This window comes from Somniosus microcephalus, chromosome 9, assembly GCF_052327205.1.
Source record: "Somniosus microcephalus isolate GS21.2 chromosome 9, FLI_Smic_1.0, whole genome shotgun sequence".
NCBI classification, from domain to species: domain Eukaryota; kingdom Metazoa; phylum Chordata; class Chondrichthyes; order Squaliformes; family Somniosidae; genus Somniosus; species Somniosus microcephalus.
This window is the reverse complement of record NC_140995.1, coordinates 202778757-202796887: the sequence shown is the minus strand read 5'-3', so window position 1 is coordinate 202796887 and position 18131 is coordinate 202778757. Positions and strand designations below refer to the sequence as shown.

Genomic DNA, 18131 nt, shown 5'->3' with positions numbered 1-18131 from the left:
TCAATCCAAATTTTGTCTGTTTGCACAAATAAAAAGCTGCCATACGGGGGGGGGAAAACAGATACACTTCCCCACAGGGGTTGGAAGGGAAAATAAAAGTAAAGATCAGAACTGGAGTCACCTCAGACTGTTCTCTCACACTGCCTAATGATTAACCCAAGGGCAGCAATTCCAGAACCTGGAAAGGGGCTAACTGAGTTCAGGATGGGGTGCATGATTGAGTAATGCCTAAGAGAGAGGAGGGGTAGAAAGCACATTATGGATATGGCAAAATGTAGTTGTGGGGAATGCAGCTTTAAATGCAGTTTAAATGCAAACAGGGTTTTTTTTTAAAAATACCTTTTTACCACAGCACATCAGCTGTGGCTCAGTGGGTAGCACACTCACCTCTGAGTCAGAAGATTGTGGGTTCAAGTCCCACTCCAGGGACTTGAGCACATAAAGCTAGGTTGACACTCCAGTGCAGTGCTGAGGGAGCGCTGCACTGTCGGAGGTGCCGTCTTTCGGATGAGACGATAAACCGAGGCCCCGTCTGCTCTCTCCAGGTGGACGTAAAAGATCCCCTGGCACTATTTTGAAGAAGAGCAGGGGAGTTATCCCCGGTGTCTGTTTGTGGGACCTTGCTGTGTGCAAATGCCGCGTTTCCCACATTACAACGGTGACTGCACTTCATTGGCTGTAAAGCGCTTTGAGGCATCTGGTGGTCGTGAAAGGCGCTATATAAATGCAAGTCTTTCTTCTTTCTTTCCATGTTTCAGGCACAGTGTGCTCCAGTAGTTGATTATAAAAGTGTATGTGCACAAACATGCAGTTTTTAAGAAAAGGAAAATGACATGCTTTGCAAAATTCCAGCCAAGTCAATGAGTGAATTATCACAACCCTAAGGCAGTCCTCAAATAGACTGCAGGTTCTCTGAAGTTGATGGAGCTCTTTAGAAAGTTCCACAGATTTCTAGCTGTAAAGCTTCAATTGTGTTGAAGGGGTACATTTGAAAGGTCTGTACTAAATGCTTTGGGAGGATTTTTAATTGACTATGTCTAGAGACATAAGTTACTAAAAAATACAATGAGGAAGTACAAAAAAAGAACTTGGATTTATACAGGGCCTTATCACATCCTCAGGACGTCTCAAAGTCCTTTACAAGCAGTGAATTACTTTTGAAATGCAGCCAATTTGCACAGAGCAAAATCCTGCAAAATAACAAATAAATGAATAAGTAAATTAATAATCAGATCTTTCTGTTTTTGATGGTGTTGATTGAGAAAGGAAAATTGGCCAGCGCACATTGAAAACTCACTTTTCTTCAAAATAGCACCACGGGATCTTTTACGTCCGCCTCAGCAGAAAGGTTTAACATCTCAACTGAAAGACGGCCTCTCGGACAACGCAGAACTCCTTCAATACGGCACTGAAGTGTTAACCTTGATTATGTGCTCAAGTCCATCGCAGAGCTTGAACACAATGCCTTCTGACTGATGGATGAGTGTGGGCCCAACTCACCCAAGCTAGCACTCATACATCTCTTACAACAAAAATAATGGCAAAAGCCAATTTGAACAAATGGATACACAACACAAAATAATGGATAACCAATAAATACCAGATTTATAGGCCAACTAAATCTCACCTCTTGTTGCTCAATTACAATGGCATAATGTTGGACTGACCATTATAAGATAGGCTTCAAGCCTGCTGGAAGACTATTCATAGTTTTGCAGAACTGTCACGAAGCCCATTAGCTGCTTATCTGTGAAACAGCTAAAGAACCAAAACATCAAGCAGGAATTGTGCTGTAGACCTTACCTCCAGTACAGCCTCTACAAAGATGCAAAAAGCAAGTGGAAGACAGTCCTTGATAGAGTATAAAGCTGTTGCCAACACATGTCAGCATTGTTGAGCCCTGGCACCAAGTGGCAATTCTTATCCAACGAATCATAACATTGCTTGGAAAGAAATAGAGGGCATAAAACAGCTTCAGCTCGGATCCTAACCTTACCACAAAGAAAGCATGCCTCAACAATGTTAATATGCTTTTTCAAGTCAAGTTATGGCAAATGAAAGATTAGTGGGGCAAGGAAAGTTAAGGAAATTCAAATCGTATGCAGACCAACACACATAAAACCACTTCTATGATGTATTAAGTGTACAGCACTAACAATACTATACCTCAAACATTTAAATGGTCAGTGGCAAGGCTGAAATTATATAGAGAGGGCGCAAACACTTTGATGGACTACTGACTAGACCGCCTATCATTACAGCAAGTGGTCAACAGAGTCACACTGCAGCCACAATATGGGTGGGAACCCATAATTCCCAAAGTTGGTGAAGCCATCAAGATTGGTAAAACTCCAAAACTAGATGGGATGCCTGCAGTGATTTACAAGTGCAGCTGCAAGGCTCTAGCTGATCAGCTACACAGACTCCAAAACCACCTATGAAAGGGGCAGCATTTCTCAAGATCTAAAGGATGTGACGGTTATTGCCATTTACAGAAATAAACTGTAGCAATTACTGTGGAATATTGCTTCTATTCAATACCTGGGAAAATACTCACAAAAAATGTGTTTCTCAATCGCTTTCCTGAAAATGTCATTGACTCACTCTTCTCAGCGGGACAACGTGGCTTCAGAACAAATCAAAGCACTAATGGCATGATTTTCATTGTTTTGTAGATTTCGGAGAAATATGTGAAGCAATATAAAGACTGCTGCATGGTCTCCAATGAATTAACCAAGGCTTTCGACACAATCAGGCAACTGAGTCTGTGGGAACAACTGTCCACATTGACTTGGATCTCATAAACTCAAAATTGGCTAGTTATCATGGGTAAATTGAACACAGTAATCTTGCAATCCCTGATCTCAAAAGACCTGCACATTAAGCAGACACCAGTGGTGACTAGACTAAAGGGAAACATGCATTTTCTTCTGATCTATAGCTGCACAGATAGATCGGACACACACAGCTTTCTTTTTAATACATAGAAGTACATAGAATTTACAACACAGAAACAGGCCAATCGGCCCAACTGGTCTATGCGGATGTTTATGCTCCACACGAGCCTCCTCCCACCTTAATTCATCTAACCCTATCAGCATACCCTTCTATTCTTTTCTCCCTCATGTACTTATCTACATATAGAAGCTATATTTAACACAAGACTGCAAGCTGGAAAGAACATTTATCGAGTACCTTTTATGACCACCGGACATCACTAATTGCTTTACAGTCAATGAAGTAATTTTGAAATGTAGTAACTGTTGTAATGTAGGAAGACAATATTATTCAACCCATCAAGCCTACTCCTTCCAAGTTCCTTGCATAAATATCTCAATATTGGATATATCTGCCCTCCAAGTTCATCTGCCCCTCCATAGTCCCTGTATACTTTCTAACCCCTATGTGAATCAAACAGGTCCAGTAAATATCTCTGCTACAACTTGCATTTATATAGCACCTTTAACATAGTAAAATGTCCCAAGACACTTCACAGGAGCTTTATCAGACACAATTTGACACCAAGCCACATAAGGATATATTAGGACAGGTGACCAAAAGCTTGGCCAAAGAGGTAAGTTTTAAGGAACGTCTTAAAGGAGGAGAGAGAGGCAGAGGGGTTTAGGGAGCAAATTCCAATGCTGGGGCCTCGACAGTTGAAGGCACAGGCGCCTACAGTGGGCAAAGGAAAATAGGTGATACACAAGAAGCCAGAATTGGAGGAATGCAGTTATCGAAGGGGCATAGAGCTGGAGAAGGTTACAGAGATCGGGAGGAGCAAAGCCATGGAGGGATTTAAGCACAAGGGTGAGAATTTTAAACTTAAGCCATCAATCTCCTTTCTTAATGGGTTCCTTTATAAAAGTATGAATACACCCAGAAATAATTAAGTTTTAAAAAGTATGAAAAAAGGAATTGGATCAACATCTGTACTTTTACTGTCCACTATCTATTCAAACACCAAAATTACCGGACAACTACCCCAAAAATCAGAATGGGGGTTGGTCACCCAACTGTGACACATATTGCAAACTCATTGAAACACAAAGTTGTTTAATCATGAGAATGTCATTCATCAAAATACATTATTCTTAAAGCAAGGTGAATGAGTCACTCCTAATAATGTGACACCTCTCCCACAGATGGGTGAATCTCAGCCCTGTGATACTGCACAAAGTTTACTCGTTTCCCACATTACAACAGTGATTACACTTGGGCGGGGGGAAAGTACTTAATTGGCTGAAAATCGCTTTGGGATGGCCGGTGGTAGCGAAAAGCGCGGTGTAAATGCAAATGTTTTTTTTCTCTTTACAGCAGGAGCCGTCTCTGTCTCCCGGGGTTACATCCGCGGAGTTGGAGTGTTTCTGCACCGGGTCCAACTGATTGGAGACATTCAACCTGACGTACACCCGCCCTGTCCCTCCCCGGCCCCGATTAATAAACGCTAATCGCCTTTCCGCTGCGATCTGCCTCACCTTTAATAGAACCCCGGGTTGTCAGCCACAGCTTGTGTTTGAACCGCCGATTTTCACCATTTAAAACGTTCGTCAAGCGGCCGAATGTAACCAAGGGCATCCTGGAGGCCGCCATCTTTTAACGCGTCAACAAGAGATAACTTTATTTGTTGTGTGCTGCTGGAATGGGGAGATCTTCTTGCTGCTCAAGGTTGTCTGCCTGTTGCCCTTCACAGACGGATAGTGCATTCTTTTGAGAAACCCTTAAACAAATCAACTGTAACTTAAAAATGCCTTAAATGAAACTTAACAACTTATATTGAAATTTGGTTGGCCGGGGGTGATGCTGCACTCCAGTCCCCGCGGTGCCCGCCGGTCGCGGAAGACCTCGAGCGTGCTGGCAGACACTGCGTGCTCCATCTCCAGGGCCACCCAGATGCGAAAGTGGCCACGGAAGAGAGGCAGGCAGTCGGGCCAAACGACCGCCCCCTGCCTGGACCAGTTGATAGCCACTTTGGCCAGGCCCAGGAGCAGGCCTACGAGGAGGTCCCCTGACTTGCCCGCTCCCCCCGCACCAGGTGACCAAAGATCAGGAGCGTGGGACTGAAGTGCAGCCAAAAATCGAGGAGCAGCCCCTTCAATGAATGGAAGAGGGGCTGCAACCTCTCATATTCGATATATACAATGGACACGGACCCCAGACAGATAGTGTAGTGGCAACAGCCTGAGAGCCTAAGTCCTCGCTCAGAAAATCATGCAGGTCGAGGTCTAAAGAAAATGAAGCCATGGTGTGGAGATGCCGGAGTTGGACTGGGGTGGACAAATTTGCTGCGAACGATGGTCGCATAGACCTCCTCAGAAGACAAACACGGGACACAACCAACAGAGTACCCTTCGTCGTCCAGTACTTCCCCGGAGCGGAGAAACTACGCCATGTCCTTCGCAGCCTTCAACATGTCATCAATGACGAGGAACACCTCGCTAAGGCCATCCCCACGCCTCCACTACTCGCTTTCAAACAGCTGCCTAACCTCAAACAGACCATCGTTCGCAGCAAATTACCCAGCTTTCAGGAGAACAGCGACCACGACACCACACAACCCTGCCACAGCAACCTCTACAAGACATGCCAGATCATCAACACAGATACCATCATCACACGTGAGGACACCACCCACCAGGTACATGGTACATACTCATGTGACTCGGCCAACGTTGTCTACCTCATACGTTGCAGGAAAGGATGCCCCGGAGCATGGTACATCGGCAAGACCATGCAGACACTGCGACAATGGATGAACGGACACCGCGCAACAATCACCAGGCAGGAGTGTTCCATCCCAGTCGGGGAACACTTCAGCAGTCAAGGACATTCAGCCTCCGATCTTCGGGTAAGCATTCTCCAAGACGGCCTTCGAGACACATGACAACGCAAAATCGTCGAGCAGAAACTCATAGCCAAGTTCCGCACCCATGAGGACGGCCTCAACCGAGATCTTGGGTTCATGTCACGCTACATGTAACCCCACCTGACGCAGGGTCATCCAGACTCGAGTCGACATTGGCTTGTTCTCTCTGCACAGATGTGGCCGGACCTGCTGTGATTTCCAGCAAAAAAAATGTTTTTTGTCTTTTTTTGTTTTTCATACAGACCCCAGCATCTGCAATATTTGACCCCTTGTGACCCCACCTCATTGTTCTTTGATGTAATGTTTTTACCTGACTGACCTGTTTGGACACCATTCACACCTTTGATTGCTGTGATTATCTCTCTGCCGAGGTGTGATAAATGGCAGTTGGAAAGATTACCTGTAAACATCTGACATTATTCTCTGACTATATAAGCTGTGTCTTTATGCATTTCTCCACTTCACCTGATGAAGGAGCAGCGCTCCGAAAGCTTGTGATTTCAAATAAAGCTGTTGGACTATAACCTGGTGTTGTGTGACTTCTTACAAAGAAAATGAAGACATTACAATTTTTCATAAAATGTGCTACCTGTTTTCTCATTGATACTGATTGCAATCTATAACTATAATCCGTGAAAGACCCGCATCCAAAACATAAACTTGTCTGTTCTCGGGACAGATGCTGACTGTCCTGCTCTGTACGACCAGCATTTTGTTTTTGTTTCAGATTTCCAACCATCTGCAGTTTATGCATACAGTGTAAATTCCTTTATGCAAAGTGAGCAAGATTTTAGGGCACTGATTTTATCCATAAACACATATTGCACCATGTAAGGATAACCGTAGCTGTTGTAAGGACAGCGGGGGTTTGATTGACAGCTGGTTGACAGCTGATGTCATATCCGGGGGCGGGATTCGGCACCATCTTGGCCATGCTTTCAGACTGTACTGGGAGACACAGAAGCAGGACTGAATAAAATGGTTCTCCTCAACAACTGCTTGTGAGATTCGTAATTACGTTACTAAGATAACATTACATGGTACCAGGATTTATAGAACTCACGATAAGGACATACTACAACAATGGAAGGAATTAAACCTCCAGCTAATCTGCAACTAGAAGGAAATGTGGATGAAAATTGGCGTGTCTTCAAGCAATGCTTTCTTCTCTACCTCACAGCGATTGACGCTTCGACTAGCTCTGGAACACGTAAAGTAGCTTTGTTGCTAACAGTGGCTGGCTCGCAGGCAATCAAGCTGTTTAACACATTTACGTTTGCAGCCGAAGATGATAAAAATGATCTGGACAAGGTGATAGAACGGTTCGACGAATACTGCACTCCAAAAAAGAATGAAACGTATGAGAGATTCGTGTTTCGCTCCCGCGTGCAAAAGCAAGGAGAATCCTTTGATGTTTTTTTGACGGACTTGAAAATAAAAGCACAAACATGCAACTTTAAGGACCTGAAGGAATCGATGATACGCGATCAAGTCGCTTTTGGAATACTCGACAAGAAGGTGAGGGAGAGAATGCTTAGAGATAATGTCCTAAATTTGGATGCAGCAGTGAAAATTTGTCATGCTAGTGAACTCTCAGCCATGCACACGAAAACGTTCAAAGGGAACAGCATAGCAGAAGAGAGCGCCCTGGGGCTGAAAAACCTGCCAGTGGATGTGATACACAAAAGGGACACAAGAGGGCCCACGGAGTTCAAGATGAATACGCCTTATGAATGCAGACGGTGCGGTTATAAACACATGGCCAGACAGTGTCCTGCTTATGGGAAGAACTGCGCAAAATGTAAAGGCAGGAATCACTTTGCCAAGATGTGTTTTTTAGAAGAGAAAACTGAAGGTAAAAAGACAGTGCATGCTATTGCGACTGAAGAGACAGGAGCGGAGACTTTGTTGGAATGGTGCAAAATGAGTCAAAACAGGGCAACAATGTTAATGAAGTGCACTCTGTAGGACTGCAGACTGAAGTTTGGATAGCTCCCTTGCTGGTAAATGGCACCATTGTTCCCTTTAAGCTAGATACAGGTGCTAAGGCAAACCTCATAAGTTGGAGTGATGCACGGAATCTCAAAGTGCGACCTAAAATACTGAACAAGACTGTGTCTTTGAAGGCATACAATGGACAAAGCATTGAAACAAAAGGAACGTGTAGGCTGAATGTTAAGGTAAAAAATCACATTCACCCTCTGACCTTTGTTATAGTGCCTGAAGGACATGAGTCACTGTTGGGGGACAAGGCCTGTGTGGATTTGGGCTTGGTAAAACGAATCTATACTATCAATGAACAGAACTGTGTGCAGAGTGCCCCCCAAGATACTACAAATCTGACTCATGAGACTATCGCACACAAATATGCAGATGTCTTTCAGGGTTTCGGAGCACTGCCCTTTACATACTCCATCAAACTGAGAGAGGATGCACAACCTGTGATTCACGCACCCAGGAGAGTTCCAGTGGCTCTCCGTGAAAAACTGAGGAAAGAGTTAGACCGCATGGAGGGACTAGCTGTCATAAAGAAGATTGAGGAACCGACTGACTGGGTAAATTCCATGGTCTGCGTCAATTCAAAGAAAACTGATAAATTGCGTGTCTGCATGGATCCCAAGGACCTTAACGCCAATATCAAAAGAGAGCACTACCAAATTCCAAAGAGAGAGGAAATAGTCAGCGAAATGACAGAAGCGAAAGTCTGCTCCAAAATGGACGCCTCACATGGTTTCTGGCAGTTGAAACTTGATGAAGAAAGTGCTAAGCTGTGCAATTTTAACACCCCGTTTGGTCGATACTCCTACCAACGTCTGCCCTTTGGTATTAGCTCCGCCCCAGAAATCTTTCACAGAGCAATGGAGCAAATCATCGAGGGCCTGGAGGGAGTGCGGGTGTATGTGGATGATCTGGTAGTATGGGGCTCCATTCAAGTGGAGCACGACACCAGACTGGAGAAAACACTTCAGAGAATACAGCAGTACGGACTCAAACTAAATAAAGACAAATGTCAGTTCGGTGTCAATGAAATCACATTCCTCGGAGACAAGATCTCTGCAGAGGGGATTCAGCCAGACAAGTCAAAGGTAAAAGCTATACATGACATGGAGAAACCAAAAGACAAGAAAGGGGTTCAGCGGGCCCTTGGCATGGTTAACTACCTAGGAAAATTCATTCCAAATCTAGCAGAGAAAACTGTTCATCTGAGAAAACTGCACCAAGAGACTGAGTTCCAATGGGGACATGAACATGAGAGAGAATGGAAGGGGCTGCTACATATTCTAGCATGTGAACCCCTACTGAAGTTCTTCTGCCCTAAAAAGAGGACAAAAGTGTCCACAGATGCCTCTAAGAATGGATTAGGGGCTGTCCTTCTACAGGAAGATGAAGGAGAATGGCGACCAGTGGTGTATGCGTCACGCTCCATGACGGCTACAGAGTGCCGGTACACGCAGATCGAGAAGGAGTGCCTTGGCTTGGCATTTGGGTGTGAAAAATTTCATACCTACATCTATGGTCTTCCCAAGGTTATCCTAGAAATGGACCATAAGCCACTGCTAGGAATCGCAAAGCAGAATCTGTGTGACATGTCACCACGGATACAACGCCTGATGATGAGACTTCAACATTACGATTTCGAGCTAACATACGTGCCAGGGACACAAATGTTCATTGCAGACACACTCTCCAGGGCTGCGCCGTATGCCACACAAAACAGTGGAGGATGTGGCTCTTCATGTGGATATGGTCTACGCAGCATTGCCCGCCACACAGGAGAAACTATCAGTGATAATCACAGAGACATCAAAGGACCCAGTCCTGAGTAAAGTAATGAGAAATCTTCAAGAGGGCTGGAAGAAAGGATCATGTAAACAATATTATCACATTCAGTCTGAGCTCTCTGTGGTCAATGGATTACTGCTTAAGTGTGACAGGATAGTAGTGCCCACCTCTATGCGACGAGAAATGCTCAGCAGGATACACGAAGGGCATCTGGGTGCAGAAAAGTCAAAAAGGAGAGCACGTGAGGCACTCTACTGGCCAAACATGAACTCTGATATTGACCAGTTGATCAGCGAGTGTGCTACATGTCAGGAGTATCACTACAAGCAAGCAAAAGAGCCCCTCATTACCACAGAGCTCCCATCACAACCTTGGGAAAAGGTCGGAACTGATATATTTCACTATGAAAGAAAAGACTATTTGTTAGTTATTGATTATTATTCCAATTATCCGGAGATTGCTCTCTTGTCCAGTACTACATCAAGAGCTGTGATAACTCACCTGAAGTCAATCTTTGCCAGGCAGGGCATCCCTCTAACCCTGGTCTCTGATAATGGGCCTCCCTATGCCAGTCATGAGTTTCAGTTATTTGCTTCAGAGTATGAGCTTAATCATGTAACCTCCAGCCCGCTCTATCCTCAGGCTAATGGAAAGGCGGAGAAGGGCGTACAGATTGTGAAAAGACTATTAAAGAAAGCAGCACACAGCAACACTGACCCATATCTGGCCCTGATGTCATACAGGATGGGCCCGCTAGCAAGTGGCAAGTCTCCAGCTGAGCTCTTACTGGGTCGGAAAATCCGTACACGACTTCCCAGTTATGTCACACCTGACCACAGAGATGAGGTGTGGGCAGACAAGGCTCGTAAGCTACAACAGAAACAAAAAACACTTCATGACTGCACAGCCTCTACACTAGTGCCGCTACAGGAGAAGGATATCGTCTGCATTGAAGGGCCTGAGTCATGGCCTACAAGAGCCACAGTTCTACAACAGGTCGCCCCCAGGTCATACAGTGTCATGACAGAGAACGGCAATGTGCTTCACAGAAACAGGAGGCACCTACTGAAAACCACAGAGACCTTTCAGCCTCAGGAGGACGGAGAGGATGACGAGATGAGGGAAATGCCACAAAGAGATGAGATGAGGGAAATGCCACAAAGAGACGAGATGAGGGAAATGCCACAAAGAGACGAAGGACACAATAGTGATAATGTGGATACAGCAAACACCCGTCCAGCCACGCAGGTCACAGTGCACCAGAAAGCCTGTAGTTAAACTTGACCTGTAGACAGGGATTGACAAGACTGTAAACAGTTAATGGACTCATGGGTGTGGGTAAGGTTTATACCTACCTGCAATTAGTTACACTGACTGGTTCTATCTGATGATAACAAGTTCTATGTGTTATGTTATGTTATGTTGTTACTGTGTTATGTCTTCATTGAAGGGGGAAGATGTAAGGATAACCGTAGCTGTTGTAAGGACAGCGGGGGTTTGATTGACAGCTGTTTGACGGCTGATGTCATATCCAGGGGCGGGATCCGACGCCATCTTGGCCATGCTTTCAGACTGTACTGGGAGACACAGAAGCAGGACTGAATAAAATGGTTCTCCTCAACAACTGCTTGTGAGACTCGTAATTACGTTACTAAGATAACATTACACACCAGATGCAGCAAGACTTTTAAAAGAGATCTCAAAATGGATATTCTCTGTTGTGTTTCTGCAGTTGCTTTATGACCTTTATTTTGGGTTCACCAGCACCTCTGCCTCTCAATTAGGCATGAAAATCAACTAAGTGTGATTAAAACAACTTCGAAGAGGAGACCAGATAGTAGTGTTTAAAATTATGAATGTTTCTGTGCTGTAGATTCCATGTAATTCTATATAATGTAACTTTTATTTGCCACAAAAGTGATTTAATGGAGACCAGGCCAACACTAAAGTTATCAAATAAGCAAACTGTTCCATTGGGTGAGGGGTTGGTCTTTAAGGTGAGGACCAAAAATCCCAAATTTAAGAAAAGATTAAACTAACTTGAATCTTTTCTTCACTAAAAAGCTCTGCCTCAGTACGTCTGCAGATATCGATCTGTTCAATCACGCCCTCACCTCCACCTTTGATGCCCTTGCCCCCAGTAAAACCCTTACTTGCTCACACCCGGGTTGTTCCCCCTGTACTGACCCCGTCTTCACTCCCTTAGGTACAAGGGGACTTGACATATAGGCCAAGAAATTCAGTAGGCTTAGCGCCCCATTTGGGGCGCTGGAGGGCCTCGCGCCGGAGTTATGGCCAGTTGGCAAATTCAGTGGGGCCCTTCCGTCGGCGTTACACCGGTTGCGCTGCGCCGGCACCGATGACGTCATCGGTGTGCGCAGCGTCCCGGTTGCCGTGGTGACGGGCCCCAGCGCCGAAATTGAGTTACGGCCGCCTCGCCCGTGGCAGCCGCAACTAAGACTTTGGCAACCGAGTCTTGCAGGAGTTAGCGCCGGCGCATTAAGGTCGCGTGGCGGCCGGCCGCTTTCCCGCCGGCCGCCTGCCCGCACCTCCCTCCCCGGACTCCTCCACCACCCCCCCCGCGGAACAGATGCGTCTGGCCTGCAAGCCCGGCACTTGTCCGAGGTGCCGGGCTCATTTTTCTGAACATTTGAACGGCCAGCGGGCGGGTGCAGGCAGCTCCTCCTTAACTGAAGGAGGAGGCCTGCACTTCCCCAGCCTGCCGCACCGCATCGGGTGCCGCAGCACCGGAATTGCGCCGCAATGCGGCACTCAGCGCCCATTTCGAGGCGCTGACACCCTCTCGTAGCACCGGCAGCCGTTTGGGCGCGGCGCTACTGAATTTTTGGCACGCGCAGGGGGACTTAGCGCCGGCGCTAAATTTCCGGCGCTAAAGCCCTGGCGAACCCACAACTGAATTTCTAGGCCATATGGTGTACAACTGGTTTAGCCATTCACTGTCAGTTCTGGCTTGACCGCATCAAACACTCCTTGCTCTCCCCTCGCTAAAACTGGTCACTACTCCAGGATCATCTTGGAATGCAAAGATAATTCCCAGCTTCTTCTGCACCAGCAACCGTCCCCTTAAACCCCTCTCCCCTGCTTCCTCCACCCTCACCTCCAACAATAAGTGCGAGGAGCTCACAGTCTTCTTTGTCACTAAGATTGAGATAATCCGTTCAGCTAGTAAAACTGACGTCAATGGGAATCTGGGGGGGAAAATGCTCCACTGGCTGGAGTCATACCTAGCACAAAGGATGATGGTTGTGGTGGTTGATGGTCAATCATCACAGCCCCAGGACATCGCTGCAGGAGTTCCTCAAGGCAGTGTCCTAGGCCCAACCATCTTCAGTTGCTTCATCACTGATCTTCCCTCCATCATAAGGACAGAAGTGGGGATGTTCGCTGATGACTGCACAGTGTTCAGTGCCATTCGCAACTCCTCACATAATGAAGCAGTCCATATCCGCATGCAACAAGACCTGGGCGACATTCAGGCTTGGGCTGATAAGTGGCAGGTAACATTCGTGCCACAGAAGTGCCAGGCAATGACTATCTCCAACAAGCGAAAGTCTAACCACCACCCCTTGACATTCAACGGCATTACCATCGCTGAATCCCCCACTATCAACATCCTGGGGGTCACTATTGACCAGAAACATAACTGGACCAGCCTCATAAATACTGTGGCAACAAGAGCAGGTCAGAGGCTAGGTATTCTGCAGCAAGTGTCTCGCCTCCTGACTCCCCAAAGCCTTTCCACCATCTACAAGGCACAAGTAAGGAGTGTGATTGAATATTCTCCACTTGCCTGGATGAGTGCAGTTCCAACAACACTCAAGAAGCTCAAAACCATCCAGGACAAATCAGCCTGCTTGATTGGCATCCCATCCACCACCTTAAACATTCACTCCCTCCACCACCGGCGTACCATGGCTGCATTGTGTACCATCTACAAGATGCACTGCAGCAACTCGCCAAGGCTCCTTCGGCAGCACCTCCCAAACCCGTGACCTCTACCACCTAGAAGGACAAGGGCAGCAGGCGCATGGGAACATCACCACCTCCAAGTTCCCCTCCAAGTCACACACCATCCTGACTTGGAAGTATATTGCTGTTCCTTCATCGTCGCTGGATCAAATTCCTGGAACTCCCTCCCTAACACCACTGTGGGAATACCTTCACCACACGGACTGCAGCAGTTCAAGAATGCGGCTCATCACCACCTTCTCAAGGGCAATTAGGGATGGGCAATAAATGCTGGCCTTGCCAGCGACGCCCAGATCCCATGAACAAATAAAAAAAAAGCTGTCTCTGAACTCTTTCCCTTCGCCTTGCCCACTGAGCCAAATTTCCCCAAGGATTCCCTCTGCCCTAGCCCAGAGCTCGTACCTTTCTCTACGTTCTCTCCCATGTCCCCTCATGCCCTCTCTAAGCTCATCTTGTTCATGAGATCCATCTCCTGCTCCCTCGACCCTATTACCCCGAAACAACTGACCACCCAACTTCCGTTCCTGGCCCCCATACTAGCTGATATTTTAAATGGTTCCCTCTGCTCAGGTACTGTCCCACTCCCTTTCACATCTGTCATCATCACTCCTCAAAAAAAAACCTTGACCTTTTTGCCTTTGCAAACTACCATGTCATCTTTAACCTTCCTGTGCTTTCCAAGTCCTTGAATGTGTTGCCACCTCACAAACCTGTGCCCATCTTTCCCGCAACTCCATGTTTGAAGCTCTCCAATCAGGTTCCTGCCCCTACCACATCACTGAACCGGCCCTAATCTGAAGGGATTATTACTAGTCCTAGCCCCTTTTAGGCTATCCCAGATCAGGCATATTCCACAGATGTTCATTTTCAACTAAAGTTAGAGGTAGCCGAATCCTAAAGATGCTTAATTGGGTCTAAAGGTCCAGACTATCTCTCCCTAAAGGAAAGGAATAGCCTGAAGATGTTACCGTCTTCCAGATAGCACTTTTAATAAGTTTAACTAGACTGTAACCTTCCGGATATTATGAGGGTTCAGAAAACTCCCCCAAAATTCTGCAACTCCTCACCAAAGAGTGTATAGAGATTGAGTTTGTGAGTTTGATACAGAAGCACTATGTGAGACAATTCTCAAATTACATAGATTTATTAAAGAACCGACATGTAATTACAGCTGGTGATTCAGTCGCAACATTAACAGTTCTAAAAACAGAAATCTTACAATTCTTATCATCAGAGATCCTTATTCTCAAATCTTAACTTCGTTACATTTTTACATTTCTTAGTCTTATTCCAGGATATCCACCAAAATCAAATACCTTTGATACCCGAGACTCAAAGAGTTGTAGGCTTGCAGAGCCTGCTTCTGAAGCCTGAGAATCGCTTTGCCCCTTCACAGCGAATCTGACTTCCCATTTGAAAGTCCAATTTTGATAACCTTTCTCAGTGGTATATCCTTTGAAGTTTTCTGCTGATGTAAGCTAATTATCTATAGTCATTCTTCCGCTGACCCCTGCTATTCTTACAGTTAGATCAGCTTGTAACTTGCAGAATCATGTCTGCTGTGTTGGTGTCTCTACCTTTAGATGTTCAAAACTTATCATAAAAACAATGTGATGGCTGTATCTATTTGATGTCATTCTTATCAAGGTCTTCTGTTTGTATCTTTTGCATTTAAAACATCTCACTTAGGATGATCTATGCAATTCTTAATCACCTCAGCTGGTTGTACCACAGACTCGTGCCTCCGTGTTCTAAGTTTAACATAAAAACTATTTGACGGCAGGTGTTTCTTTTACTTGATGTAATTTTTACAAAGGCACATGTTTAATGTTCTGTGTTTCTTTCTGAAGTGTTGGTTTATAACACTTAACTGGGTATAGCTATTGTGTTCTTTCCAAGCTGCAGACTTTTAGGAACCGCCAACCTTTCTGCTTCAATAAGGCTATTGTTTCAGTGTGAACAACCCATCTTATCTCAAAAGCCTGAATGCTGTTTACAGCTTTTGATTGTTAAGGCTTCCAGACTTCCAGACCCAGTATGTCATGTTTTCATAAAGTCAAAATTCTGTTCATAGAATGGTGTATTTTTCTGAATAGGTATGGCTTATTCCTTCACAAATCAAAGTCCCAAATGGCATCCTCTGTGACTGTGACCATAGTGCACTATCCCTCCTCATCCTTCTTGACCTGTCTGCAGCCTTTAACAGGGTTGACCACACTATTCTCCTCCAATGGCTCTCCTCCATTGTCCAGCTGAGTGGGACAACCCACATTTGCTCCTTGCCCCTGGTTAAAATAGGGGCTTTAGTGTTGCCAAAGAGATTTGGCTTCTATAACATGTCTAAAATCAAGATGTTTATTGCAGAACTGCACCTCCATACTTTAATAATATTACAGGAGCTCCCTTCTTTAAGTTAATCCTTTTTCTGCTCTTGGTTTTCAACCAGTCAAATCACCAGTCAAACAATTCAACCAGTCAAATCACATTACAAAACAAATAACAATGGCAACATTTCAAGTGCAAAGTGTCATACTATGCCCCCTTTAAAGATTTTTCACCACAAAAATGGGGAAAATCCACAAGCAGATGAAATCTGAGCACACAGGCCAGATTGCAGATTTTAAAGTACAATTTCCACGCCCAAGATAAGAGCATTATTTTAATTCCAAAGTTAGCATAATCTGATGAGTCATTATAAAGGTACATTAGCCTTTTCTTCTTAGGCAGGCCCTCGGAACCGAAGATGACTTGCTTCCACATTAAAAATGAGTTCTCAGGTGACTGATGAGTCCAATGCGGGACCTACAGTCTCTGTCACAGGTGGGGCAGATGATGGTTGAAGGGGCAGGTGGGTGGGGTGCTTGGGTTGACGTGCGCTCCTTCCGCTGTTTTTGCTTGGCTTCTGCTTGCTCCCGGCGAAGAGACTCGAGATCTTCGGCACCTTCCCGGATGCTTCTCCTCCACTTTGTACGGTCTTGGGCCAGGGATTCCCAGGTGTCGGTGGGGATGTTGCACTTTTTCAAGGAGGCTTTGAGGGTGTCCTTGAAGCATTTCCTCTGCCTACCTGAGGCTCTCTTGCCGTGGTAGAGCGCTTGTTTTGGGAGTCTCGTATCGGGCATGCGGACGATGTGACCTGTCCATCGGAGCTGATCGAGCGTGGTCAAAGCTTCGATGCTGGAAATGTTGGCCTGAGCGAGAACACTGACGTTGGTGCGCCTATCCTGCCAATGGATTTGCAGGATCTTCTGGAGGCAGCATTGGTGGTACCTCTCCAGTGCTTTGAGGTACCTGCTGTACATGGTCCATGTCTCTGAGGCATACAGGAGGGCGGGTATTACTACTGCTCTGTAGACCATGAGTTTGGTGCCGGGTTTGAGGTCCTGGTCTTCAAACACTCTCTTCCTCAGGTGACCGAAAGCTGCACTGGCACACTGAAGGCAGTGTTGGACTTCGTCATTGACGTTTGCCCTTGTTGACAGGAGGCTCCCGAGGTATGGAGAGTGGTCCACGTTGTCCGAGGCCTTGTCATGGATTTTGATAATCGGGGGGGCAGTACTGTGTGGCGGGGGCAGGTTGGTAGAGGACCTTTGTCTTACAGATGTTTAGTGTAAGGCCCATGCTCTCGTACGCTTCGGTGAAGGTGTTAACGATGGTTTGGAGTTTGACCTCCGAGTGAGCGCAGACGCAAGCATCGTCTGCATACTGTAATTCGATGACAGAGGATGGGTCGACCTTGGATCTGGACTTGAGGCGACGGAGGTTGAACAGTTTACCGTTTGTTCTGTAAATTAGCTCCACTCCGGGGGGAGCTTACTGAGGGTGAGATGGAGCATTGCCGCAAGGAAGATCGAGAAGAGTATTGGTGCGATGACACAGCCTTGCTTGACCCCGGTCCGTACATGAATTGGGTCTGTGGTGGAACCGTTGGTCAGGATCATGGCTTGCATGTCGTCGTGAAGCAGGTGGAGGATGGTGACAAACTTTTGAGGGCAGCCGAATTTGAGGAGGACACTCCATTATCCCTCAAGGTTGACAGTGTCAAAGGCCTTTGTGAGGTCAAAGAAGGCCATGTACAGCGGTTGGTGCTGTTCCCTGCATTTCTCTTGTAATTGGCGCATGGTGAAGATCATGTCCATTGTGCCCCTTAGTGGGCGGAATCCACATTGCGACTCTGGGAGGAGCTCCTCAGCCACTGGGAGAAGGCGGTTGAGGAGGCATGTGGCCTAATGGTTTTTTAATTTTTTGCCTCGCGGTCCCTGGTTCCTAATTCCACACGAGGACCTGCAATCCAAGGCGTCCAACACTCCTCGTCGCTTCACACAGCAAAAAGAATTGATTTCTGATATGGTTATGGGACTTTGTATATTGTGGTGTTATTTAGTGTTAAAGCTTGACACCAGAGATTGTGAGTTCAAATTCCAGCATGGCAAGTTGTGAACTTGAATTCACTAAATCAGGTACCTAGACAAAATGATCATAAAAGCTGCCATATGTT

General features: G+C 46.0%; 1 protein-coding gene across 4 annotated transcripts in view; it reads right to left on the bottom strand.

Annotated features, from left to right (window-relative positions):
* The window catches only part of afg1lb (AFG1 like ATPase b), a 182198-nt gene extending 177516 nt beyond the window's left edge, over window positions 1–4682 (bottom strand). For all 4 annotated transcript variants that reach the window (XM_085997773.1, XM_085997775.1, XM_085997772.1 and 1 more), the window contains exon 1: window positions 4476–4682. In XM_085997773.1, the coding sequence (XP_085853899.1) occupies window positions 4476–4590 (115 nt within the window). In that variant the 5' untranslated portion in view covers window positions 4591–4682. The remainder of the gene's footprint in view (window positions 1–4475) is intronic.
* Between the last annotated feature and the right edge of the window lie 13449 nt (window positions 4683–18131).